This window comes from Solanum stenotomum, chromosome 8 (genome assembly GCF_019186545.1).
Source record: "Solanum stenotomum isolate F172 chromosome 8, ASM1918654v1, whole genome shotgun sequence".
Taxonomy (NCBI): Eukaryota; Viridiplantae; Streptophyta; class Magnoliopsida; order Solanales; family Solanaceae; genus Solanum; species Solanum stenotomum.
The window spans coordinates 13,698,009-13,723,827 of NC_064289.1; the positions used below are offsets into that span (position 1 = coordinate 13,698,009).

The following is a 25,819-nucleotide window of genomic DNA, read 5'->3' on the forward strand; positions in this document are numbered from 1 at the left end:
AAACTAATTCCCGGATCCCATACACAACGATTCGTCACAGTTCCATGAACAAAAACAATAGAGGAATTCATATTAGGATTGAATGAAAATTGACACAAAATATTGTGAGCATTGAATTCTTCAGTAGATATTCCATGCTCCACAACAAGCATCATTTCATTCGAAGGCATGTTACTTGGTGGAATGTTATCCTCAATTTTTAGAAAAAAATTATCGAGATGTAGATCATTAATAGTCTCAAGCTCCAAGGGAAACTTTGGAAGATATTTGTCACCAAATGTCTCAAATGCTTTATGTTTACTAGAGCTATGATCCAGCGAAGTAGCAGTAGTATTGTACCTCTTTGACATCTCTTTTGGGGAGCATTTTTCGAACACTTGGACTTTGCTGCATTCAGGGCCTACAGATTCTTCATCAAGCCTTTTGATTGGAGTCTCGGTTTGCACCTCTGCAACTACCTTAGGGCAGCAACTATGATAAAATTCTTTGAGAGACTTGAGTGGCTGAATATCTTCCAAATCAGCTACAAATCTAGAGGCGGAAGAAGTTTCCTGTACTTCTTTGGTGAATACTCTGGTAGACAGATTGTCCCCAAGACTTGAATGTTCCACGATAGAAATGCCAAACAATTCTGGATGACTCTCGACATTATCAACACGACTTGAGTTTTCTTCAGCCAAAGGAGAAGCAATCTCATTGTTAAGGACTGTAGCAGCACTAATCCCGGCATCTTCTACTAGATACTGTACATATATAAATGAATATTTGTCCTCGATCTTCTGTAGCAAGGCAAGAATTCTGGTAATTTGAACGTCCACCACAGGGCACTTTGCACAGTTGGTTTCCAAAAACGCAGGGATAACTTCTTCTTAAAATGATTCCAATCAAAAAATTGTTTGTTGCAAAACATCCAATGGAACCACTCAAGGGCCTCACCATCAAGATAGAAGGAAGGAAGAGGCAGCCAGTGTTCCTCAGAGAAGCCTAGGAAAGTGAAGTACCGCTCCGCCCTATAAATCCAATCCTCTGGATCAGCGTCGCCACTAAATCGATCTAAAACCACCACTTCCATTAGAGTACGATGAAATACAATGGAAATATTGAAATAACAAGTACCTAAAGATAGAGATAAGAATGGGGATGAGAAACTTAGATTCTAGAAGAAAAGGAGAGGACAATCATTTTCTTCAATCGATATCATCCCTAAATCAGTGACCGCTGCTCCTTTTGATTGAACCATTCTCACATCCACTACTCGGCCCGGATCCCAAATTAACCTGGCCCTATTGCTTGTTCTCGGCCCAATAGCTCTTTCCAGCCCAATAACTACTTGTGTGACCTTGGTATTCATATTGGGTTGGACTTGGTTCATAACATATTCTTATAAAAACAAAGCAATTAGCATATACATAAGTGAAAGGAATGACAGATTCTTCAATGTCTTTCTACGAATCGCCACCATTTCATCATCAAATGTGACTCTATCTGGATCCATTGCATTTCCCATTCATGCTGGATCTGTACCAAACTCAGATGGAAAAAAATTCTGTACATTTTATATGTCTGTGAGTAAGCATATCAAAATTCTTCGATCTAATAGAGTGACGGGCTTAATTATTCAGAAACGTCACTCAACTAGTAGAAATTATCTTATCGGATAGGCTAGGGACTCCAAAGCTAGTACTCTCAAGCGCTAGAGAGAGCACAGTGTGATAGGAGTGACCAATTAAGTTCAAAAAAAGGTTTGTTAAACAAAGGTAAAACAGGATTGTCAATCTGAGTACTGCTTCAATGTAGACTAGGTAGCAACAATCTCGCATATCAAAAACTCATTACATCAATGGGATAATCATGTTTTATAACACAAATTTCAAATTGATTCAAGATAATTTTGAAATTTAAATGAGATAAGGCAAACTTTGAAATTGAAAGAGTAGCAAATGGATCATCATACAAATGAATCTGCAACAGAGTTTGCAGTTATTTGAAATTGAACTAGCACACCTAACACTAATAGATAACATAAATGAGAGCTGTGCAATCATTTTACTGTGGCAAAATATAGATAACAACTCCCCTAATTTCTTCATAAAGAATGTTGATCAACTATACAACTTTTTTTTAAAGGGGCTGCACATGAGATCATCTTCATCACACGCTGTCTACATATAATTCACTACAAAAAAAAAAAAACGGTGTAATTACGGCGGTTCTAATGGTGTATAACAGCGGTTTTGAACCACCCCAATATGCATTTTTAACGATTTATGGCGTCTTCTGAAACCGTCGTTATCCTGTCTGTCACAAATGTTAAACTGACGGTTTTCACTAAACCGCAATAATCTTAAATGATTTAATATGGTGGTTTCATTTTACATATTATGACAGTTTTAAAAACCGCCATTTTAATACATGATGATAAATTACGACAGTTATAACAACCGCCAGTTTTAACTGCCACTATTACAACAGATATGTTAACCAAGAAACTACTTCTGTTTTGATACAACAACACCCTGTTTTGATCAATTTCTTGAGTTTCATTAACAACTCGTGTTAATTTTTAACTACTAAAGTAACCTATTGAATTTGACATAAACACCTGACGCGGATTAATTTTTAACATCCCTCTTACTATCATCTTCTGTTTTCAGAAAAGTTGAATGACAAACTAAAAGATAGCTAGTTCTATCACACAACAACAAAGAGGACTTTAGGTCTTGGTACTTTGTAGCAGAAAGTTCTAGGAAGTACAAGCTTGTACTCTTGAATTCTTCGAAATTTTTTATTATGTATGAGTCACAACCAGTAATAGTTGTATGAGGAGATTATTTTATTGATATTATATTCTGACGTGTGGGATCCATGCTTTATTTTCCTAGGTGGCCTTTGTTTCTCTTTGTTACTTTTCTCTTTCCTCCTTTTTCTCATTTTTTGTTTTCTCTAAATCTAATTTGAAACAAATTTAATTACTCCCTCGGTTTATATAATGAAAATAATTTATCTTTTTACTTATTTATTTTAACAAAAAATATTTTTTAAAAATATTTATTATTATCATTAAATACTACATAATATAAGATATTAATGATAAAATTTTAAATTTCAAAATATAATTAATAAAACTAAATTAGTAAAATGATTCTCTAATATAAATACAATTGAATATAAAATGAAACACTTATTATTGTATTTACCACATTAAATACTTAGATGTTATCAACACATAAATCATGGTTATGATCATTATTATTAGGCATTTGACTATAGAATTCATATATATATATATTTTTATTGTATTTGAAATATTTGGAGTTAGAGTTGAAAATAGAGTTATGTTTTATTTTTGAAAGAAATTTATTCAAAATAATTTTCATGTTATACTTATATAAAACTTCAAAAGTAAAAAATGAGGTGAACGGCATACTATACTAACATATTTCCAAATTTAAAATATACCTTCAGAAACAAAAGGTTGTGTTTCAAATGTTCATGGTAAAAATATATTTTCAAATAAAATAAAAATTATTTTATAAATAAATAAATATTTTTTTATGTTTAAATGGGTCCGAAAAGTAGAAGTTACAAAGACATGAAATATAAAGGAATTTTTTTTTTTGAAGTACAATAAATGAAAAATGGGAGGAAAAGAAACAAAAATAATTTTAGTGGTCAATTTTCAAGAGATAAGTAACCATTTAAAGAAATAACTTGAATTTATTTATGCTCACAACCTTTAATTATATAATAATAAAAATTATAATTTGAAAAACATTTTCTGTTAAAACAAATAAGTAAAAAAATAATAAGTATTTTCATCCGAACAAATTAAGGGAACAATCAAATTGTTTTCCAAATAAGATTTAAATTTTAAAAAAATCAAAGGAAAATGAGGAACAACTAGTACTAGTTGTGCCTCACACACAATAAAAATTTTCAAATAGTTCCTGTATTGACATATGTCTGTGTATATATAGATAAACATATATATAGTATATACAAAAATATATTTTAGACTAACAAATTATGTTTGAAATCATATTTTTTATTATTATTTTTTTGAACGCAAATATAAGCTCTATATATAAATACATTAGTCAATATATAAGACCTATCGTATTTATAAAAATAATATGCGATAAATAGCTAAGAACATAAAGTCAATAATGTACAAATTTTATAATGTGGTAAGATACAGAGACTAGTAAAAGAAAAAATTACTTAAAATGTTGGATTTAGCTTTGATTTTCATGTTGTGTGTTGATATGAGTTAGACATTGTATTTATGCATTGTTGATGCATTTGTGCTAGTTATACCCCTAACAACATGTTCTATCTATGTATCTATTGAAATTCATGATCAAATATAATGTGTTAAAGACCGAGTGATTTTCTCATATGTGATGTTGTGGAGTTGAGTTGTGAAGGATTGAAGATTGAAATATGATATATTGATATGGACTACGTAAGTCTGAGATTGAAATATGAATGAGGATCATATGTGTCCACTTTGATACAAAAACGATTATTGAGTCGGACAACTATGACGATATATGAGGACCATTTCATGAACTTATTGATATGACCAATTACTGATATGCATTTTTAATAAAATATTTTTTGTGGAGCTTATTTTCCTTAATACCAAACACACCCCAACTTTTTCCTCATAAGTTTTGGCTTTGACTTCTTAATCATATAAATCAACAATTATGTACTAACATATAGAATACATAAACTCCTCATATTTAGAGCTAAAATGCCAAAATATGAGTCATCTTTTATTTTATTTTTTGAGACCCACAACGATATTGCCCAAAGTTTATTATGTTTTCACTTTGTTTATATTTGTTTAATATTTCAAAAATAAATTTTTATTTTATTTTTTTACTTTTAACAAATAAAGAAAAACAATAACATTTTTATATGTCTTAATTTCAGCATTAATTCTTCGTTGACCAAATTATTTTTCAAAATCTGATACTCCACTAAACATTAATTAGTTGAAAAAATCTGGTAAAATAATGAGTTTGAATATTTCAAATTCATATGTAATTGGTAAACGTGAGTAGAAAATAATAGCAAAACGTACAAATTGAGTGTTGAGTAGGACCATTTGGGACATTTTTTCTCTGTTTGCAGGTGTGCCGCCGTGGAACTCAAATGAACACTCTTTCTCCGATGCAAAAGGAATCAAACAACATTCATCAGCCCAACATGGTAAAACAACCAATGATTGTATTTTTTCATAGCTAATGTTTATGCGATTCTACAGTCATTTTTATTTTTATAGCATTTTTTTTCTCTCCCTAAAAATGTCTGAAAGAATTGATCTGTTTTTTTTTTTGGGGCGCCCGGGGGGGGGGGGGGGNGGTATGACTTGAGTCAGTGTTGCTAAAACTTTACTTCTGTGTAGCATTTTAAAAAATGGTTTTTTCTAGTTTTGAGTTGAAATTAAAGGATATCTGAAAAAGCTGTGTATTATAAAAAAATTGATAATTGTCGTTTCATCAAATTTAATTTATTGCAAAATATCCTTATTGTTCAAATTGATAGAGTATTAGCTAATTAAAATGCTTAAAGAGGTGTATAAAGTAATTTAGATTAATGCTCTATTGAATATCTTTTTGAAGGATGGATAAAACTCAATACTTAGCTTGTTTAAGTTGGTTGAGACACTATGATTATAAAATACAAATGAAAGAGTGTTAAACACTTAAAATGAAGGATAATATGGAACATCAGAGTAGAAGTAAATATCTACACAGATAGAAAGTTTCACAGGATATATATATAGATATATACACCACAGTGACACATTATAAATTCATGGGGGCCTAGGCCCAAAAGCGAACAATATCACTAGCGGACTGAGCCATTATATGCCTCCTCTCCTTGACAACAGGCCCCTCATTACACTTTCATTTCATTCTTGAGTCTCATGCCTTACTAACAAACACTTCACAATCTTACCCAATGGGCGGTATCATCATTGCTCGAGTCTTCAATTTCTTGCTCATCACTTACTTATTTGATACATATGAAATTTAATAGGAATTGGAACAAACATATAAGTTCTTATAGGTATGTATAGCCTCTCAATTGTATATATGAACACCAACAAATCCTAGTTCTCTAATACCACTTATGAACATGATAGGTACATAGAAGAGAAAGACAAAGCATCTCATAAAGTATTGAGTGATTCATTTAGTGGAAAGTTGAAATAAAAAAACAATACCGTCATAAAAAAACCATGCGAGGCTACATTAAGAATTTTACAAAATAAAACATGACATGTATGATATTTATGGAACTTCTAAATCACACATGATACAAGTCCCTAACTATACCCAAAATATAGAAAATGTTACTTCATAAGCAAAAGTGCCTCAATAATAAATAGGGTTCACCACAAGCCAATGGAATGATCAGCGTGCCTAGCGAGGATTCGTGCCACCTTGAGAGTCCATACATGCATCACAAAAGAGATGCAGTAATTGACAAAAGAGAAGTAAGTACATGTGAGATAGTACTTTTGTGATGAGGTGAATCCAAATATGAATAATATAAGTTGTACTAGCACCAACTTATTCAACATACTTCGAATAGGCAATATTAACTTCTAAAGTTCTCAACTCTAAAGTAAGTTTGTCTAGTATGGTTTCCTTTTATAAGAAGGTTGAATTCTGTACAAGTTTTATTTATAATAATATCTTCTATATCATTAAGAGACATATATATCACCGTCTCATAACTATTAATAACTTCGATTTTATCTCCATTAAGCAATTGGAATCAATACATTGTTGTTTGTTTGGTGTTTTTTCCTAATTATTTTGTGTGCAGTTTTATTGTCTCAAGTCCTTAATTTTTTCACTCTATACTTGCCCCGTATTAGGATATTGTGTTTCTCTTTCAGTACTAAGGATGTTTGCTTTACTCCAAAGTCACCTTACTGATTTGTTAAAATTATAGGTTGAAAATAGTTTTACATCAATGCAGATTGCACTATGGTTGTGCTTTTTTCTTTTTCATTTTTCTGCAAAGATAAAGATTATATGATCACATTGCTTAAGATGGACAAATAGTCTGGAGAGATTTATTTTGTGCATCAAGATTTATGCTTTAACTACAACAAGTTGTGTTTGTTGCTCTAAAGTCCATAAGAAGATGTCGAGGATAATACTTCGAATGTATTGGATATATGTCCGTTGCAAAAGTGGATTTATTACATATGTAAGCATGTGAGCTAATGAAAAAAGGGGATGAAACATGATTTTTCTTATTATGATTTACCTTTGTGTAACTGATGACATTTTGTTTCCTTATTCTTCATTCTATTCATATGGTAATGTTGGTTATGAATTTCTTGTCTTTTCTTATGAACTTGCAGAAAAAAATTTGTGAAGTTTGTGGTGATTTTGGTATTCAAGAAGCAATTATTACATGCTATCAGTGTAAGAATGTTGATGTGCACCAGTAAGTTCTCTCTCTCTTTAATATGACAGGGCAGTCAAGTGAGCTGAAAGTCATGACTCTCTGATTCGTACTTGCTTTATCACCTTGTGCATGTGTGTGTGTGTGTGTTCTTTGAAAATTGTAAACATTGTCCCAATCCTAAACCCCTTCTGTTTTGGTTGACTTGCCATTTCTAAGGGAAAAAGTGATCTTTTCACACAAAGGGCTACTTATCTCGAAGAAAATTGCTAGTTGATTACCAACTTTGTCCCCTTTTTTGGTAATTAATTAGGAATAAAAAGTAGAATAGAATTAAAAGACTATATTGAAGTGATGTTACCTCTTAGGGAGAGTAAGGACTTCTTCGAGTTGTCTAATCTTTCTGGCATTTTTCACAACTGTCGAACGCTAATAGTATTGGATATTGGGTTCCACCTAAAGGATACACTTTTTTTTTTGTTTAGGTTTCAAAAGGTAATTTATTTATAAAAGCTTAAGTAGTCATAGGTTGTAAGTTGCTAGCTCCTGCTATAAGCATCTGATTAGTAGTAGCGTTTATACGTAGGTTGTCAGTTCCTGCTACAGGCATACATGTAGAACTAGTTCTAATGCAAATATTAGTATAATCTATTATTTTATTAGCATGTTGTGGCATTTAATTCTTTTAAATATTGTGTGTATCTTTTATGCATACATAGTCATCTTCTTGTTCTAATTTTTTTTGTTTTTCTCTTCCTTTAAGATATTGTGTTGTGGGCTATTGGGAAAATGCACCAGTGGATTGGCGTTGTGAAGAATGTGATATTCGCAAGGGGGTAATGTTTTCACTGCATGGACTAGAAAATGAGCGTTTTAAGGGACCCAAGTCACATGCCTCTACAAAAATTTGTCAGAGTACTGTACAACCAAAGAAACATAGTAAGTTTCCTCGGAGGCAACATATTAACTGGGAAAAGGAGGTACAAACTGGAAAAACAAGATATCTACCGGTTGAAGAAGCACTTGGTTTGCCATCACGTATCAAGAAATATGGATCTGCACCGATAAATACTATCTCCTCAAGAGTTGTGTCAGTCAAATCCCGAAAATTTAGCAAGCCTAAAGGTTAAGTATTCACCACCATATTTCGTATTCATTTACTTGGTTTGATTTGTCCTCTTCTTATACCTATATTCTTTAGAAATTTCATTTTCTATCATATACTCTAATTAAAAAAAATTCAATGATGTTGATATTATCTTTCAAAATGATTTTCGTTACATTGTCAACATTTGTAAAGCTTTCATAGCAAAATTAATTTACTTCTATACTTCTATTCAATTTGATGTAGCCTATTTTTTAGGTCCGGGTGCCTCTACCATTCTTGAGCATAGGACTCGCGATGTTGTTAACGAGAGTCGCATGATGAATTCACCTATGACACACCCTTGTGATCCTGCTCTAGTTCCTTCCTGGAAGTAAGTACCCTTCATGAATGCACATTAATTACTGACATAGGTTAACACAGGGTACACTGAGCTCCAAAAATGTTTAAATTCAGCTTATCTCTGTTTTTGCATGCTAGCTTTTTGGATTACCCATCTTTGCTAGGTTGCCCATAGAATTAATGGTTACCCAGGGATGCTATTAGTATCACTAAAAATTGAATAGGACACTGTAGAATATATGTCTAGCTATGAAAAAGAGTTCTGCTCATTCATAGTTGTGAGCCATGACATAATGATACTCTGAATATATAATGTTTAATGAGATGGTAGTGAACTTGATTCCTATTATGTATAAATTCCTTGAGTAGGTTATATGTGAACCATACATTGTTTGTTTTCTATTTTTTCAGCTCTGTAACTTAATGAGATTTAGAGTGAAAAACAACGTTTAGCTTTATGTGAAACTTTCTCTGTATGTTGTTATGTCTGATAAATTGCTTCATGGATCTTTTTGTGTGCTTGAAACTCGAATATGCTTTTGTTATGCGTCAAAAAGCAGAGAAGTTTCCATTTGATTATTTTATAGACTATATATATATTGAAGATTCTTTTTTTACTTGAAGAATTTGCACCACTCAACTTCGCTTCCCTATAATAATTAGTCTTTTTTTGTTGCATTTTAGGGGAAGTTTTGACATCTTAGGTGCTCTAGAACTTGCACCTGGGATATTCCAGGCTCATCCTCCTTGCAGAGTTAGTCGTAAAGTGTATGAGTTCTTGGGACTATTGCCCGATACTCTTAAACTTGAACTAGTTCCGCGTGGGGATATCTGGCCAAGTTTATTCGACAATCATTGTCCGGGTAAAAAAGACATTGGACTGTATTTCTTCGAAAGTGAGAAAAAAAGGTCAGATTTACCCTATATATCTATCTTAAAAGGGATAAGGGTTGCAAAGTAGGAGTGCACCCTTGCCCAGGATTGTTTTTAATTACTAGAAATTGATTTGCATTTCCCATTATATGTAGATTTGAGGGATATATCGCTTTGGTGGAGTTCATGCGCAACAAGGATTTGGTGATGACAACTCTTATCAATGATGTTGAGTTGATCATACTTGCATCCACAGCCTTGTGCAGTGATTCTCAAAGTACATTTATAATCTCTATGTTCTTTTATCATTTTCTTGTACTCTTTCAATGCATCTCACCTTGTGGATGTTTTTGTAGGATGGAACAACGAGCATTTCCTGTGGGGATTATTTTACCGCTCGAGACTGGATACAGACAAACGTGCTGAAGGGGGAAGCCGTGATATCTGAAGGAATGTTGAACATTGTTGTCTCGACAACTACCAAATTAGTATAAGATGGCAAAAAACAATAACAAGGGAATTTGTGGCCAATGCAATTTTCGAGTTGTTCATTATCATAGTTAACCATATAAAATCATTACAAATCTTGATAAATGAGTTCCCCTTTCTGCTTTTACAATGAATTAATGCTGCTATTCATTTTTATGAATGAGACCCACCTTTCTATTTTGAATGAAATCACTTTACAATGTAAGTATATGCTTTGTTGACATTTAAGTATGTATCTTCATAATAGTTGGTTGAAATAATTAATTACCTCTCATGACGTCTGGAGGGGGTACTCAAATAGAGAGGCAAAAACATGTTTTCGGATATCTTACAACTTATGTTTCCCTCACAGATTCAGGTGCCATATATCTTTTTATTCCCTTGATAAGTCCCTGATAGCCCAAAATCAGCAATCTTGACAGTTTTGGCGCCTACAGGGAGAATATCGCCAGCAATCATGAATATGCAACAGAGTTTGAAATTGAACTAGCACACTTAACACTAATACATACGTTGTTCTCTTTATCTATTTTGGTCCTTTGAAATTCCACCTTTAGTGGATATTTCACCTAAATATTACATTTATTTATTATTTTCCTTCTTCATTTTTTAAAATATTACCTTCATAACTTAGGAGTCCCATAACTTATACTATCTAATTTACCTATTCAATTGCTACTCTTGTCTCTTAATATCCATAACTTCCATGTTTTTAAAATGAGAAAGACGTTTTAAACATTAATTCTTACTATATACCCAACAACTTTTTGGACTTGTCACCTGTTTATGCCATCTATATTGTCTGAAAAGAGGGCAGTAAAAAGCCAAACAGTCAATACTCTTGTATTCTAAACTCTGAAAGCATGCGTAAACATTAACACAAACGGAGCATAAGAAATTGAAAATATTCCTCTACTCACAATTATCGAACAATCAATTACAAGGCAGGATAAATCATTTTTTACAAATCATTTTTTTTATGGATCTATCTATTGTCACACAAACCAATTCAGGTGCCATATACCTTTTTGTTCCCCTGATCATCAGTTCCTTTTTTTCTTTCATGCCCTGTTCAAAAGTCATGGAGAGCCCAAAATCAGTAATCTTGGCAGTTTTGTTGAATATTGTCAAGTTTGATGTCGCAGTGAATAATTCCATTGCTGTGAATGCAACTGAGCCCTAAACGAACATTCTTTGTTTGTTTTTTAACTTCAAACTCCGGCAGTGAGTTAAAGTTCCAAAGACGATTGGCAAGGCTTCCTCCGGATGCAAGGAGAGATTAGCTCCAAAACAGCGAATAATGCAAGGAGAGTGTTTGAACATTATTTTCTAATAACTCATTAATCTTCTCTTCACTTGATGAAGCCTCTTGAATTTACTTGGCTGTTTCAATCAAAATTGCAGATGCGCTATCTACTTGGGAAAAACCTGAGAGGAAAATCATACATGATTGGTTTTGGGAACAAACTTCCAATTCAAGCTCATCATAGAGGTGTCTCTGTCCCAAAAACGTCTCCAAACAAACTGGTGGACTGCTCCATGAGTTTCGTTATGGTTACGAAGGTGTATAAATTATTTTTGCAGATGAATCGAGAGTTTATATATACAATGTCTTTGTAGGTCCTAAATAGTGACAGGCTGAGTAGATGGCTGCAAGGGATCGAGAAAATAAGCTCGAGCTTGTCTCTCTTTTGATGGTCTAGATCTGCAATATTGATTAGTACAAAAGATTAAAGTGTGTACCCAAGAAGTATGGTGGTTTTACATATGAATGTTGTGTATGGTTGTATCATATTATTAAGGAAACCATAGAACTCTAACCTATCAATTCAATCATAATAACAAATTCAACTTTGCAACACAGATATAACAACTCGCTTTTCTTTATAAAGAATGTTGATCACTTATACAGTTTTTTTAATTTATTAAACTAATAAGGGGCTGCCCGTGAGATCATCTTCGTCACACGTTGCCTACATACCCCAAAAGAAATCCTAAAGAGGGATCAAGCCCATACATACTTATCTATATATATACAAATCAATTTTTATTATGTATCTATCTATTGTCAGTACCCAGTATTCTTCCACAAGTTTCATTCTATACTTCCTTCAGATCTGTCAATTGCCTCACGAATTTACGATTGCCGATCTTGAATATTATCTTCTTTATTGGTTTGTCTAGAAGCGGCATCGGGTCCAGCAATTGCCTCGAGAATTTATGATTGCCGATCTTGAATGTTATCTTCTGGATTGGTTTGTGTAGTGAATCACTTTTCTTCTTCCTTGTTATTGCTGTGTTGGCTACTTTGGATGAATTCTGCAGAAAAGTATGGTTCAAGAGCATGTCTGCAGTCCAACGCGAGCTCGGATTCTTCACAAGACATTTTTCCAGAAAATTTTGAGCCTCATTTGACAACTTTGAATTCTGAAACTTTGGTTCCTCAAACTCAATTTTGTCCAACACATCATCACCGTCTGCGTCTTCCCACAGCGGTGTCCCCGTAATCAGCTCATAGACAGTGCAGCCAAGAGCCCAAATATCAACTTGTGGGGTATACTCAGTGTTAATCACGGATTCAGGTGCCATATACCTTTCTGTTCCCCTGATAACTCCCTGTTTTTGGTTCATGCCCTGTTCCAAGGTCACGGAGAGCCCAAAATCAGCAATCTTGGCAGTTTTGTCCCCGCCTACAAGGAGAATATTTCCAGGTTTGATGTCACAGTGAATGATTCCTTTATTGTGTATACAACTGAGCCCTAAAAGAACATTCTTCGTGTGTTTCTTAACTTCAAACTCCGACAGTGAATTGCAGTTCTGAAGACGATCAGCAAGGCTTCCTCCTGAAGCATACTCGAGCAATAAGTTGTAAAGATTGACGTTATCTTCAAATGAGACATTAGCTCCGAAACAGTGAACAATGTAAGGTGAATGTTTGAACATTCGGAGGATTTCAACTTCTTCTTTCAACGATTGAGAAGCACTGTAGTTGGATGATTTGAGGGCGATGAGAGAGGGAAGAGTAACACCACGAAATAGAGCGTTAGACGTAGAAGCTAACGAGACAACACCGAATCCACCTTGACCAAGAGTTGTGCCTCTCTTCCACAATAATCCCGCCATTGGAAATTAAGAATTGAATGGGCAGTATGGTTGTAGTATATTATTATAACAATACATTAGATAGTAATTTATAGATGATATGTTTCCCTTTCCTATACCTAAATGGATTCTTACAGTTTCTTAAAAGATGAAAATCCTCCAGAAAAAAGATTTGTTTCCTATTTTTTCCTTCTATACTATTCTTCTCCTGTGTTTTCCTATTCCTTCAGGATTAATTTAATTCAATTTCGTTTTTATTTTCCTAAATAAAATTTAAATTTATTCTTTATTAAAAAAATCCATGTATGGGTATGTTAGATCCTTCTAGTGAAGTTCATGTTTATTTTTAGTTCACGGGTATTTTTTATTCTTTTCACACGTGAATTATTTTTCACTTCTTTGATTCAATGAATAATTTGAATTTTGAATATCTCCCTTAAAAATCTATTTGCTTATCATTATTTGAGGTTCTTATTCTTATTTCATTTTAGTGTGAAAATATAAGAAACAAAAAGAAAAAATTGTAAATGGAAAAAAAAATTAAGACTAATTTTTTGAGATTATATTGTAAATCAAATTTGATACTACCGCTCACAACTCTCTAATTGTAGTTACTCCGAGTAACAAATTTATTATCCATTTTCGGTCAACTTGATGAACCCAAACTTCTTAATTCCTTGGTAAATAGTTTTTAATTTCTAAGAAACTTAACCAAACATGCAATAACGTTTAAAATAAACTATGATGAAATAAAATATGCCAATTTTTTCAGCCAGTTGAAGAGAGAAAAATTTCAAAAAAAAAAAAAAGCACGACTTTGCTAATATTCTTTTAAAAATATAGCAACTAGCAGATACATAAGTGAAAGGAATGGCAGACTAAGTTGCTTGGACTCGGGTGTGGATGTCTGATACAAGTGCTGATCTAAAGGTCAAATTTTTCATGATCTAACTTTTAAGATTCGTGGATATGGATCCATGTATGGATAGTTGGATACGGGTGCAGAGATTCGCCTAAAAATAATTAAAATGTTTTAAAATAGAGTTATAAAACCTATTATGAGATATTTTATGTAGAACTTGATGAGAATCGTGGAAGGAGATTAAAGGAAAAGGAGTGACATAGAAATTTCTATAAAAATGTATTCCATTTTCTTCATTTCATTTTAACTTTTGTATTGAAATCATTAAAACTGTCCAGACTTTCCCATCAATTTTGGTCAAAAAACCCAAAATTGGTTGACCAAATCGAACACGGATCGCACACCCACACCACACCCTCGTGTCGACACGGGTGCGGCACCAAAAGTGAAGAGTCTGAGCAACTTAGATGGCAGATTCTTCAATGGCTTTCTTCGAATCGCCACCATTTCATTATCAAATGTGACTCTACCTAGATCCATTGCATTTTCCGTTCTTGCTGAATCCGCTCCAAACTCAGATGGAAAAAATCTCTGTACATTTTATATGCCTGTGAGAAAGCATATCAAAATTCCTCGATTTAATAGAGTAACCTGAGTGGTCGGCTTAATTATCCAGAACGTCATTTAACTAATAGAAATTCTCTTATCGGATAGGCCAGGGAAACCAAAGCTAGTACTCTCAAGCGCTAGAGAGAGCACAGTGTGATAGGAGGAGTGACCAGGTTCGAAAAAAGGTTTGTTAAACAAAGGTAAAACAGGATCGTCAACCGCGAGAGTGAATAATCAAACAAGCTCTTCATCATATATAATGTCACTCTGGCTTTTACTACTAACAAATTGTATGCATTACACATTCTGGTAAACAAAAGAGATTGGAAAACCTGAAATTCATAATGCTGGCAAACTTTTAATCAACTTGAAACACATTAAATCCGTGGGAAAATCATGTTTTTTAACACAAATTTCAAATTGATTCGAGGTGGGGGAAACCTGTTTCTAGATAGATCACAGAAAGATAATTCTGAAATTTAAATGACATAAGGTAAACTTTGAAATTGAAAGAGTAGCAGATGGATCACCATACAATAGAATCTGCAACAGAGTTTGAAATTGGACTCGCACACTTGACAGTTGACACTAATACATCTGCATGTGAGATCATCTTCGTCATACGCTGCCTACATACCACAAAACTAATTCTAAAGAGGGATCAAGCCCAGACGTACTTTTTTACAAACCAATTTTATTTATGGATCTATCTATTGTCACAGTTACACACCAATTCATGCCCTGTTCAAAAGTCATGGAGAGTCCAAAATCAGCAATCTTGGCAGTTTCGTCTAATATTGTCAGGTTTGATGTCACAGTGAATAATTCTATTGCTGTGAATGCAACTGAGCCCTAAAAGAACATTCTTTGTTTGTTTTTTAACTTCAAAATCCGGCAGTGAATTGAAGTTCCGAAGACTATTGACAAGGCTTCCTCCAGATGCATACTCCAAGTTACAACAATAAGTTGTAAAGGTCGATTTCATCTTTGAAGGAGAGATAAGCTCCAAAACAGTGAATAATGCAAGGAGAGTGTTTGAACATACCGAGAAATTCCTCCTCTTCTTTCAATAAAGGTGACATAAATTTGGACATTGATTCCTCATTACTACATTCGTACTTCAAATTGACCACATAAAATTGGACATATAAATTTAAAGAAAACCTAGATAAATCGATCAGCTAGCAATACCCATATGTTTGAATGAATGTAGATTTGGTTTAGACAGAAGAAAATTTTTCATTTAGGGGAGACTGTATCAACTTTTGTAACAAGTGATAAAACTTATAATAACAGTTTCTTTGTCAAAATAAGAAATTGAACAAATAGAATTTACATAAACTATAAGTAACATCAAACAGAAGGACTAAGAAGCAGGCACAAAACTCCTGATAATGTTTTAAAAACTGAACCTAGCTAGTTAGTGTTGTCCACAAATTAGCTGAAACTGTCCAGGTAGTACCAATTCTTCAGAGCAGCATATCTTGTAAATGCGCCTTAGACTGCCAAGATTGTTGGTCCAACAATAATGTACTCCTAATTGCATCTGATATATCCTTCAAAGGCTCATAATCTAACAAGGCTTCTGTAAGGTCTGCAACAAAGCTGGATTCTTCTGTTTCACAAAGTGTCTCAGATTCTTCTTGTGGTGTCTGGTTTATCTCCAACAATGTATCACCCATATCGAACATTTCAGGCACATTATTTTCTGCCATAACAAATTCTTGTACTTTGGAAAAAGGCGACACAGTTTGCCCCAACAGACCATTCTCTTCACCAGCAGCCTCTTGATTAGATTCTACTATTGCTCGTTTAGAAATATCAAAAGGATGGATCAGCAGCTCATTGTTCGGATTCATCAATACATCGACACCCATATATTCAGCCAAAGTATCATATCTTTCAAGCATAGTTATATTTGACTTCACATTCGCAAAGTCAGGAATCATAGGTTGTTGTATTTGAGAAAAAGTATTTAGCTCCAACTGACCATTCTCTTCTCCGGGGGCCTCTTGATTGTTCCTGATAGCAGAGTTCCCACAACCAGATAGTAGTCCAACAAAGCTTGCAATACGGTCCTCACTAACACCAAAAGGACAATCTTGCTGCAGGTGTGCTGGTTCCTTAGGCAGATTATTTTCTGGCATTGTGTTCTCAAATTCCAAAACACCATTCCATTCACCAGTAGCCTCTTGAATTTGCACCTCAACATCATCAACTTCCATCGCTGGATTTTCAACGACATTGATAGGATGATTGATCATTCCATAGTCCTCATTCCGCATAAGCATTATTTCAGGATCATCATTTTCTAATAGCTCTTTGATCTTCTCTTCACCTGATGAAGCCTCTTGAATTTGCAGCATTGGTTCAACAATATTGATAGGAGTGACGTCCTTACATTCCTGATCCATCCGTGGCACAACAGAATTTACCCCTGAAATCACCTTTGTATCCACCTTCTGTTCATCAGAAAAATCCATAACAGTTGTACTTACATTACTACTTCGAGAACAACTAGCAGAATTTTTTTCGGGCTTCATTTTTATTGCACAAATACAATAGTCTTTAAAATTAGAGTTTTCGAACTTTCTAAGAATAGCATCACAAAAAACATATTCCTTCATGAGCCACTTGCCATCATCAGGACAACACATGTTAGTATCATAATAGAGACTCTTCTTGAGTCCCATACTCAAAGACTTGTTATGTTTACTCACAACCATTTTCCCCTTATCTTGTTGCTTCCAAGTCCCAAGATTTTTACCCACAACTCTGCAAAATCTATCGTTAGTTTTCTTTTTTTTATGTCTGGGTGAAATGAAGTATCGAAAAATACTAGTATCCCCATCATCTCCTCCTCCACAATGACGCCCACGGCTATAAGTTAGACAAGGTTCTTGTTTGTAAACATCACACTCAGTAATAAAACCATCGTCATGCAAATCTTTTTCAGCGATAAACCTGAGAAGGTATGTAAGTAACTCTGAATTCTCAGGGCGAAATCGAAACCCTTCTTCTTCAAACTCCATCACTCTTGAATGAATTAAACTAATTTTATGAGTTGTGACTGTTTAGAAACAAAAAGTATAAAGTTGAACGCAATGGGGACAATTTTGGAATCCCATATTTATAAGTAACTTCAATCCCCTTGCCTTGCTGGGAAACCCAATTGGTCGAAACTTGGGAAACTATAGTTAGTAACTTACCAGTTTTTTTCAACAATAAAATAATATTTATAAACTTGAGTTTTTTTTTTTCAACTTACAATTTTCAACATTAAAACAATATTTAGAAACCCAACTCGTAACAAATTAGGAAAATAAAATATTTTCAAACTTACCATATTTGACAATAAAACAATATTTAGAAACCTACAATTTTTTTGGGAAAATGCATAAGTACCCCCCCAGCCTATGCCCGAAATCTCAGAGACACACCTAACCTTTACTAAGGTCCTATTACCCCCCCAAACTTATTTTTTAATTAATTTTCTACCCCTTTTGATCCTACGTGGCACTATTTTGAAAAATTTGTCAACACGTGCTGGGCCCACAAGAATAGTGCCACGTAGGACCAAAAGGGGTAGAAAATTAATTAAAAAATAAGTTCGAGGGGGTAATAGGACCTTAGTAAAGGTTAGGTGTGTCTGTGGGATTTCGGGCATAGGCTGGGGGGGTACTTGTGCATTTTCCCAATTTTTTTCAAAAAATTTTAACTTACAATTTTCAACAATATGGCAACAATATTTAGAAACTTGGGATATTCTATAGTAAAGCAATTTTTAGAAACTTACGTTATTTTCACTTAGATTTTCAACAATAAAACAATATATTCTATTTATTCATTTATGGGAGTAATCTTTTGTGTTTTTATAAACAAAATAGTTTAAACGAAAAAAGATTAAAAATTCCCTTAAACCATGCGAAATTGAATAAAGATACCCTCAGTTTAAAACAAAAATAGTTTAAATGTTTAATTTTGCATAGTTCAAAGGAATTTTTAACCCTTTTTCATAGTTTAAAGGGAAAATGCATAAGTACCCCCCCAGCCTATGCCCGAAATCTCAGAGACACACCTAACCTTTACTAAGGTCCTATTACCCCCCCGAACTTAATTTATCTATAATATTCTACCCCTTTTCGGCCTATGTGGCACTATCTTTGAAAAAAATGTCAACATGCGATGGGCCCACAAGATTGTGCCACGTAGGCCAAAAAGGGGTAGAATATTACATATAAAATAAGTTCGGGGGGGTAATAGGACCTTAGTAAAGGTTAGGTGTGTCTCTGAGATTTCGGGTATAGGCTGGGGGGGTACTTATGCATTTTCCCTAGTTTAAATAAGTTATTAGTTTCTATTCTTGTAACACCACAAAAAATTCTAACTTAAGATCTGAACCATTCTTCATTTGTGTATAAGGTTGTGTGGGTGATTCTCAAATTGTTCTTAGGTGTTAAAGTCAATTCTTTAGTGTGGGAATGAATTTAGATATGAATTAAGATCACAAGAACCACCTAGCACAACGTTGAGTTGTAAGCTCCCTTATCGACTAAGTTTTATATAACATTCTACTTAGGTCAACTTCAAACGATCATATCTCTCAGCACATATTGAATTAGATGGTCAATGACCTATGAAATTAAAGGTCTATGAGTCCCCTTTCCAACACTACCAAGTTTGCCTCATTTCGAGTAAAAATTTACGATTGTTTTACCAGAGACTACCACAACATAGTTTTTTGGGTCAGTGACCTACGAATCCCTTCTACAAGTCGTAGAAAGAGCTACGATATGTACTATTGACTCGTGGAAAAAGTATCGAGGGTCAAATTTTGGGGTCTGATTCCTACTGACCCATCTACGGGTCGTAGGAACCTCTAGCTACGAGGCGTAGTTTGAACCCGTATAATGAACTTTTCAGCCTTAAAAATTCAATATGAATTTCACGGCTAGGATCAACGGTACGTAGATCAAACCACGAATTATAGATGGCCCCGTTTTTTACAGCTTTTTAAGTGGGGTTTCTTTTGTCCTTTCACATTTTTTCTAAGCCCAAGCCATGACGTTTTAACTTCAATTAGGGGAATATATTCTACCAAGTACTCAAATTTCTTTTATTTTATGCTCTCAATTCCTCTAACTCAAAGAAAACCGCAAAGAAGACAAAAGTTAGCTAGGGTTTCAAGGCTTCCAATCAAGTTCTTCTTCAAACTTCTTCAAGAACTTTGTTCTTCCAGGTATATAAGGCTATTCATAGTGATGGACTGAGTTCGTCCTCACGCCTTATATCTCAATTTAGTTAGTAAAAATTTAATCCAAGGTTATACCCTTAGTTTCGAGAATTCTTGATATGAGTTAAGTTATTGATTCTGAGTTCTAAATTCTTGATATGAGTTAAGTTATTGATTTTGAGTTCTCAATTCTTGATTATAAGTTGCGTTATATTATGCATTGTGATCTTTGAGTTGTTATTCATGTTTATATTCTCACATGAACCCTAATTACTAAGTTTTGATTGAGAATCTTTTCTAAAGTATTTTTCCATACATTGATTTTTAAATGCTAAAAGTGAGTTAAAGAGCAAGTTAAAGTACAAATTTCTTTTTTCTTAAGAAGAGTTTAATTAAGGGAACTAAATGATTCTCAAATGTATCATTACTTGTAAAAACAATTTTAGATGTCTTATATATGTTTTCAAAAAAAATTATTTATAATTTATTTATGCAAGATGAAACATCAAAGACGAGAACATTTATCTTATTGGTTTCATTTATATGAGTGTCTATCACAATTTTTGGTGGGACTAGGAATGTCACTGTCTCTTCCTTCTAGGCAAAATGATGAATGTAATTGAAGCTTTATTTACAGCAAATTCAATGATCGAAAGTTCTCTAATGTTAGTTGTTCTAATTATTTTTCGTTTTGAATGATTGTTGTCTTTTTTCCCTCTTTTGAATGAATAGTTTTTAATTTTTGTGTATGGTTAATAACCGAATAATCGAATCAAACCGAACCGAAATTGATAACGACCAAACCGATAAATGTATATTGTATTTGATTTGGTTTGGTTTTGATAATTTAAAAATCAATTAAATTGGTGTGGTTTTAGTTTTAACCAACGACCGTTCCAAACCGACCCGTGAACACCCCTGGTACAGTGATTACCCACTCATATCAGTTACATATCTATCAGATACATATACATGTTATATATATGTTATATACATGCTAGGATGTTCTTAATTGGACTAGGAATAGCCAATTAGGTAGTTTTGTTACAGCTTTTTAATATTTTTTTTCAACTTACAATTTTTAACATTAAAACAATATTTTGAAACTTACGATTTTAGTTTAATTTTAAAAGAAACATTTTTTCTAATAACTTACGACTTTTATTTTATATTGACAAACAATTTTTTTAATCTTTTTTTTCTCTGTGTTAAATTCTAACACTTACTTCATGTATGCAAATGTGTTTTTACTCCAATTCTTTTATCTTGCAAGAAAGTTTACAATGATTAGTGAGGTATTAATGTGCATTGCACATTTGTAAAAACTAGTGTTGCACCAACTCTTCAAAAATGTTGTCACATTGATCCTCCAAAAAGTTAAGGCACTACATCTGAATGTCTATTATAATTGAGTACTTTGGACGTTTTCTAATCGTGGCACATTTCTGATAAAATACACAAATGTTCAAAGGAATGGTAGCAGATGCAACTTATATATACAATTATTAGAGAATAATCAAATAAGTTTATTACAAAGCCGAAGTTAAGAATTACAAGACGCATATACATATCGTGCTTGCTTATTAATTAGAGTTATAAATAACGCTTCATGTATTGTTCCGCGGTAGTGTACTTAACCTCTGGATAGAGTATTGATGCTTCTTCTCCGTCTTCTCCTATTTCAAAATTTGCGAGGCATCCTTCATAGCATACGTGATAATAGTGACACAAGCCAACTTGTTCTGCATACTCAAGCTCTGTTTTTTTATGTTTCACCACAATAAAAATTCCGATTTAGTTTTGATAGTTCATTAAATTGACTCTCGATAAATGAGAAATGGCATCAAATCAATTGGGGAAAAGGAGTACAAACTACAAAAATATGATTTGTTAGATAAAATGGTTCTTACCCTTCATGGGAGCCAAAAATTCTTCTTTGGAAAGAGTTGATTTTTTAAGCTCTTTGCCTATGAGCTTTTCCCATATTTGAACCACCTCTCTTTGAGAAAGTATGTTTTTAGGAGGCCTAAGGTAAAGTGTTTTATTGAGTGTCCTTGGATCATCTATGGCCTTGATGGTATATGTTGCGATATCATCTTCGTTAACATAAATTGCTGCAAAATTAAACAAAAAGATGTAGTTACTAATACACATAATCATATTTTTAATATTAACCGTCCATCATTTTTTAAGAAGACTTACATGTAGATTGAGGTGGATCCAGGATTTATATTTAGTGAGTTCAACTTTTAAGATTCTTAGTAATATTATACATACTATTATGTAAGTAAAAGTTATGGGTTCAGATGAACTCGTAGCTGAAAGGCTACATCCACGGTCCACCCTTGTTGTGGATATTCTTCGGATGACATGATAGTGTAATTAAGAAATCATTTACGTTAATGATATATATAACTTAAACTCGGGAGAATTACCTTTCTGATTGCCATCTCCAAGCAAGACAACAGAGTCTGTTGAAGGAAGGATATGACCAATTTGACAAAGGCCACCAAGAAAGTAACCAGCAAAGCAATTAGCAGAGACATAAGTGAAAGGAATGCCAGCTTCTTCAATTGCTTTCCTCACCACCATTTTATCATCAAATGTAACTCTACCTGGCTCCATTGCATTTTCCATTCTTGCTGGATCCGTTCCAAATTCAGATGGAAAAAATCTCTGTACATTTTATAAGTTTATGTGATATCGCATACCAAAATTCTTCAATTTAATAGAGTCATCAGCTTAATTATCGAGAACGTCACTCAACTAGTAACTAAAAATTATGTAAAAAAAAGTTACTTTGCTTCGTTTTGTAATAGAAAGGTCACTTTGTCCCAACTTTAGGAAAATCAAAAGTTATTCAAATAATTGCTTCAAGCAAGTAAAAGGGCAGCCATGTGTACTAAAACTCTCGCTATGCGCAGGGTCCAGGGAAGGGTCCAATCAGTGGCGGGACCAGAATTTTCATCAAGGGGTTCGAGAAAAGGCCAATTTAACGGGAGACTTACAATCATAAGACATTTTATCTTTAAATGTATTTTAAAATTGTTTTACTCTTTTTAGATAGGAGATTCAGGTGCCCGACTACAAGGACCTATTATATTTGTACGCAGTCTTATCTTGCATTTCTGCCAGAGGCTGTTTCCAATACATAAAATAAAAAAAAAACAGAATTGCATAAAAAATTTAAGACAACGTACCTTGATATTTCCAGCTTCTTTGATGGCATCCACAAGCTTGAGTTGAAGCAAGATATGATGGCTACGAATATGGACACCGGAGATGGCACAGATTACAACGTCCACGAGTTTAACTGCATCCACGAGGCTTCGATGATCGTTGAAAGAAGCAGTTACAAGGTGAGCTCCCTGCATCTTAAAAGAAATAAACATTTCAACTTTTTCAATATCAACTCCTATTTGTGGACGTTGTAAAATGTATGTATCATGTCCATTTGCTAAACTAGATTTCACCAATCTCTTTCCAAGGTATCCTGTTCCTCCCACTATCAACACTTTGCTTTTTTCCATCTCTCAATATATTTCTTCTTTTTCTCCTGGGATCAATGGATATGTAGTTAGTTAATATATGATAGATACTCCATATGTTGTCTATTTAAAGAACCATCTTGTTTCTTGGAAAATAAGCGAGTTTCTTATTTATTTTCTAGTACGATAATAAATATCTAAAAAGTATATTTATGTAATCTGGTAAAATATTATGGGGTGATATTGGGGTGGGGGATTCGGGGAGGGATGGTCAAGGAGTGGAGGTTGGGGCATTGGATGATATGGTGTAGCTATGTAGACTCAAGAGTGGTTAATTGAACACCATTCGTCGAAAAATTATATTATATATATTGAAAATAATATTGTGTATACAACTCGAAACATCTTTTTAAAGATATTTATTAAATTTTTGAATACCCTTAGAAAAATTCCTAATTGCCATGGGTGAGATCAAGACACAATGAACCTGGAATGTCACTACTTATGAAACTTGTTTTTCTATATTCATTAGGAAAGTCATTTTCCTCATTTTTCAGAAATTTGTTTTCTTAGAGAAAATATTTTCAAAAACATTTTGAACAAATCAAACATAGAGAAATTAGAAACCGTTTTTGAGAAAATATTTTCCTCCGTATCAAATACACCCTTAATTAATTTGTTTTTCTTTTCTTTTCTGTTATCGGTTTTATCTTGAAGTATAGGTTTTCTTTTGTTATTTATAGATTTTATTCCTTTTTGTGGGACATTAAGATGTTTCTTTTCTGCTGAAACTAAGACACGAAGTTACGATAACATAGTTTTCCTTGATTTTAATTAAGCTTTTCTTTGCTTATTAATTTGTAAGTTATTGTGAAATCGAAGAGATTAGCTTGGTTTCAATTCTGATAATTTGATTGAAAAATTTATCCGCACCGGATGTATACACCAAATTAATGCAATTTTCATTATTGTGTGATTTAATCAAATAAAACACAAGATAATTAATTAAGATTTAGTAAATTGAACTAGTATAAATTTAAACACATGACATGCATGTATTGGATTGGTGTATACACCCGGTGCAGGTAAGTTTGAATAAAAATGTAAAGAGTGATTAATGATTTATTAATTATTTTCAAAAATATTAGAAGTATTTGAAAAAAAATATTGTGTAGCCTAACTTGTCATTATCTATCTTTTATAAACGTCAAGTATGAACAAATATGAGAAGGCAACTTAAGGAGATGTATGACTTTAACTTGAGAAATACTACAGTATTTGGTAGGGCAGCCTCTAGCTTCTCTTTAAAATCAAGAAAGTCTTATTTAATATATTTCATTTGTAGACTAAATTATTTCGGGATATAGTATTGAGATTATAATTTTGAAATTAATTTATCTTATTTAGGATATGGGATAAAATTATTCAAAGTTTAATGAGATAAGATGGATATTTCAGTATTAAGGTTGGGGTTGAATTTATTTTGTATTTGATTGACTAGACAAATTTATCCAATGTCAACCAAACACAATATAAAATGATCAATCACAACATTATGTTGAGATATGACATTTTATTCTGCTTACCAAACAACCCAATACATTAATATTATTTCTTGGGTCGTATATTCCCTAGGAAATTTTTATATACTTTATAAGTATTATTTTTCATCTTTTCATATTGGAAAATTTCAGAAAAGTACAATTACCTAATTTATATTGTATAAATATAGCCCAAAACTCAATTTAATATACAACAATATACATCCGGTATACATTAACATAGAAAACTTTCATATTTTATTTTTACCAAAATGTTTAAAAACATGATATACAACATTATATACCCAATATACAGTATTACAAAATTATAAGAGGTAATTATGCACTCATATACAATAATATACGATCTTATACACTATTATACAAAAAATTGACTTCGTATTTTTTCTTAAATTCAAACATCAGATTCATCCAAAAATACTTCAGAAACTGCACCAAATCATCCAAAAAAGTTAGATTTAGGCTCATCAGTACGTAACCGATCTTTTGCAACAATAGCCACTCGAAACAGAGCTTATTTGCAAAAATAATAATTTTCCAATTTTGAAATTTCTAACTTCAACAATGCATGGTTGAACACTAATCCTATATTGGGTTTGTGAAAGAAACATTTAATAAAAATATATTATCAAAGCATTACATTTAGTTAAGTATAATTTACATAAATCTCATAATGTTAAGAGCTAGCTAATTACATTATTTCCTTATTGTTTT

The 25,819-nt window shown here is 32.9% G+C and overlaps 4 protein-coding genes across 4 annotated transcripts; 1 reads left to right on the forward strand and 3 right to left on the reverse strand.

Annotated features, from left to right (window-relative positions):
• Window positions 1-5,163: 5,163 nt before the first annotated feature.
• Window positions 5,164-10,208, forward strand: LOC125873507 (uncharacterized). Its single transcript, XM_049554433.1, has 7 exons — window positions 5,164-5,220; window positions 7,397-7,482; window positions 8,204-8,565; window positions 8,804-8,918; window positions 9,572-9,796; window positions 9,916-10,037; window positions 10,117-10,208. Exons 1-7 carry the CDS (start codon window positions 5,164-5,166, stop codon window positions 10,206-10,208), a joined length of 1,059 nt encoding a protein of 352 aa, XP_049410390.1.
• A 2,141-nt stretch (window positions 10,209-12,349) lies between these two features.
• Window positions 12,350-13,454, reverse strand: LOC125874034 (mitogen-activated protein kinase kinase kinase 20-like). The gene has a single exon (XM_049554844.1). The coding sequence runs from the start codon at window positions 13,370-13,372 to the stop codon at window positions 12,350-12,352; it is 1,023 nt and encodes a 340-aa protein (XP_049410801.1). The 5' UTR covers window positions 13,373-13,454.
• A 2,837-nt stretch (window positions 13,455-16,291) lies between these two features.
• LOC125872045 (uncharacterized) lies at window positions 16,292-17,854 on the reverse strand. Its single transcript, XM_049552705.1, has 2 exons — window positions 17,042-17,854; window positions 16,292-17,011 (listed from the first exon to the last, which is right to left on the reverse strand). Exons 1-2 carry the CDS (start codon window positions 17,852-17,854, stop codon window positions 16,292-16,294), a joined length of 1,533 nt encoding a protein of 510 aa, XP_049408662.1.
• Window positions 17,855-21,535: 3,681 nt separating this feature from the next.
• On the reverse strand, window positions 21,536-23,646 carry LOC125873254 (bifunctional pinoresinol-lariciresinol reductase 2-like). The gene is made up of 4 exons (XM_049554154.1): window positions 23,256-23,646; window positions 22,491-22,731; window positions 21,966-22,169; window positions 21,536-21,812 (listed from the first exon to the last, which is right to left on the reverse strand). Exons 1-4 carry the CDS (start codon window positions 23,583-23,585, stop codon window positions 21,649-21,651), a joined length of 939 nt encoding a protein of 312 aa, XP_049410111.1. The 5' UTR covers window positions 23,586-23,646; the 3' UTR covers window positions 21,536-21,648.
• Window positions 23,647-25,819: the final 2,173 nt, after the last annotated feature.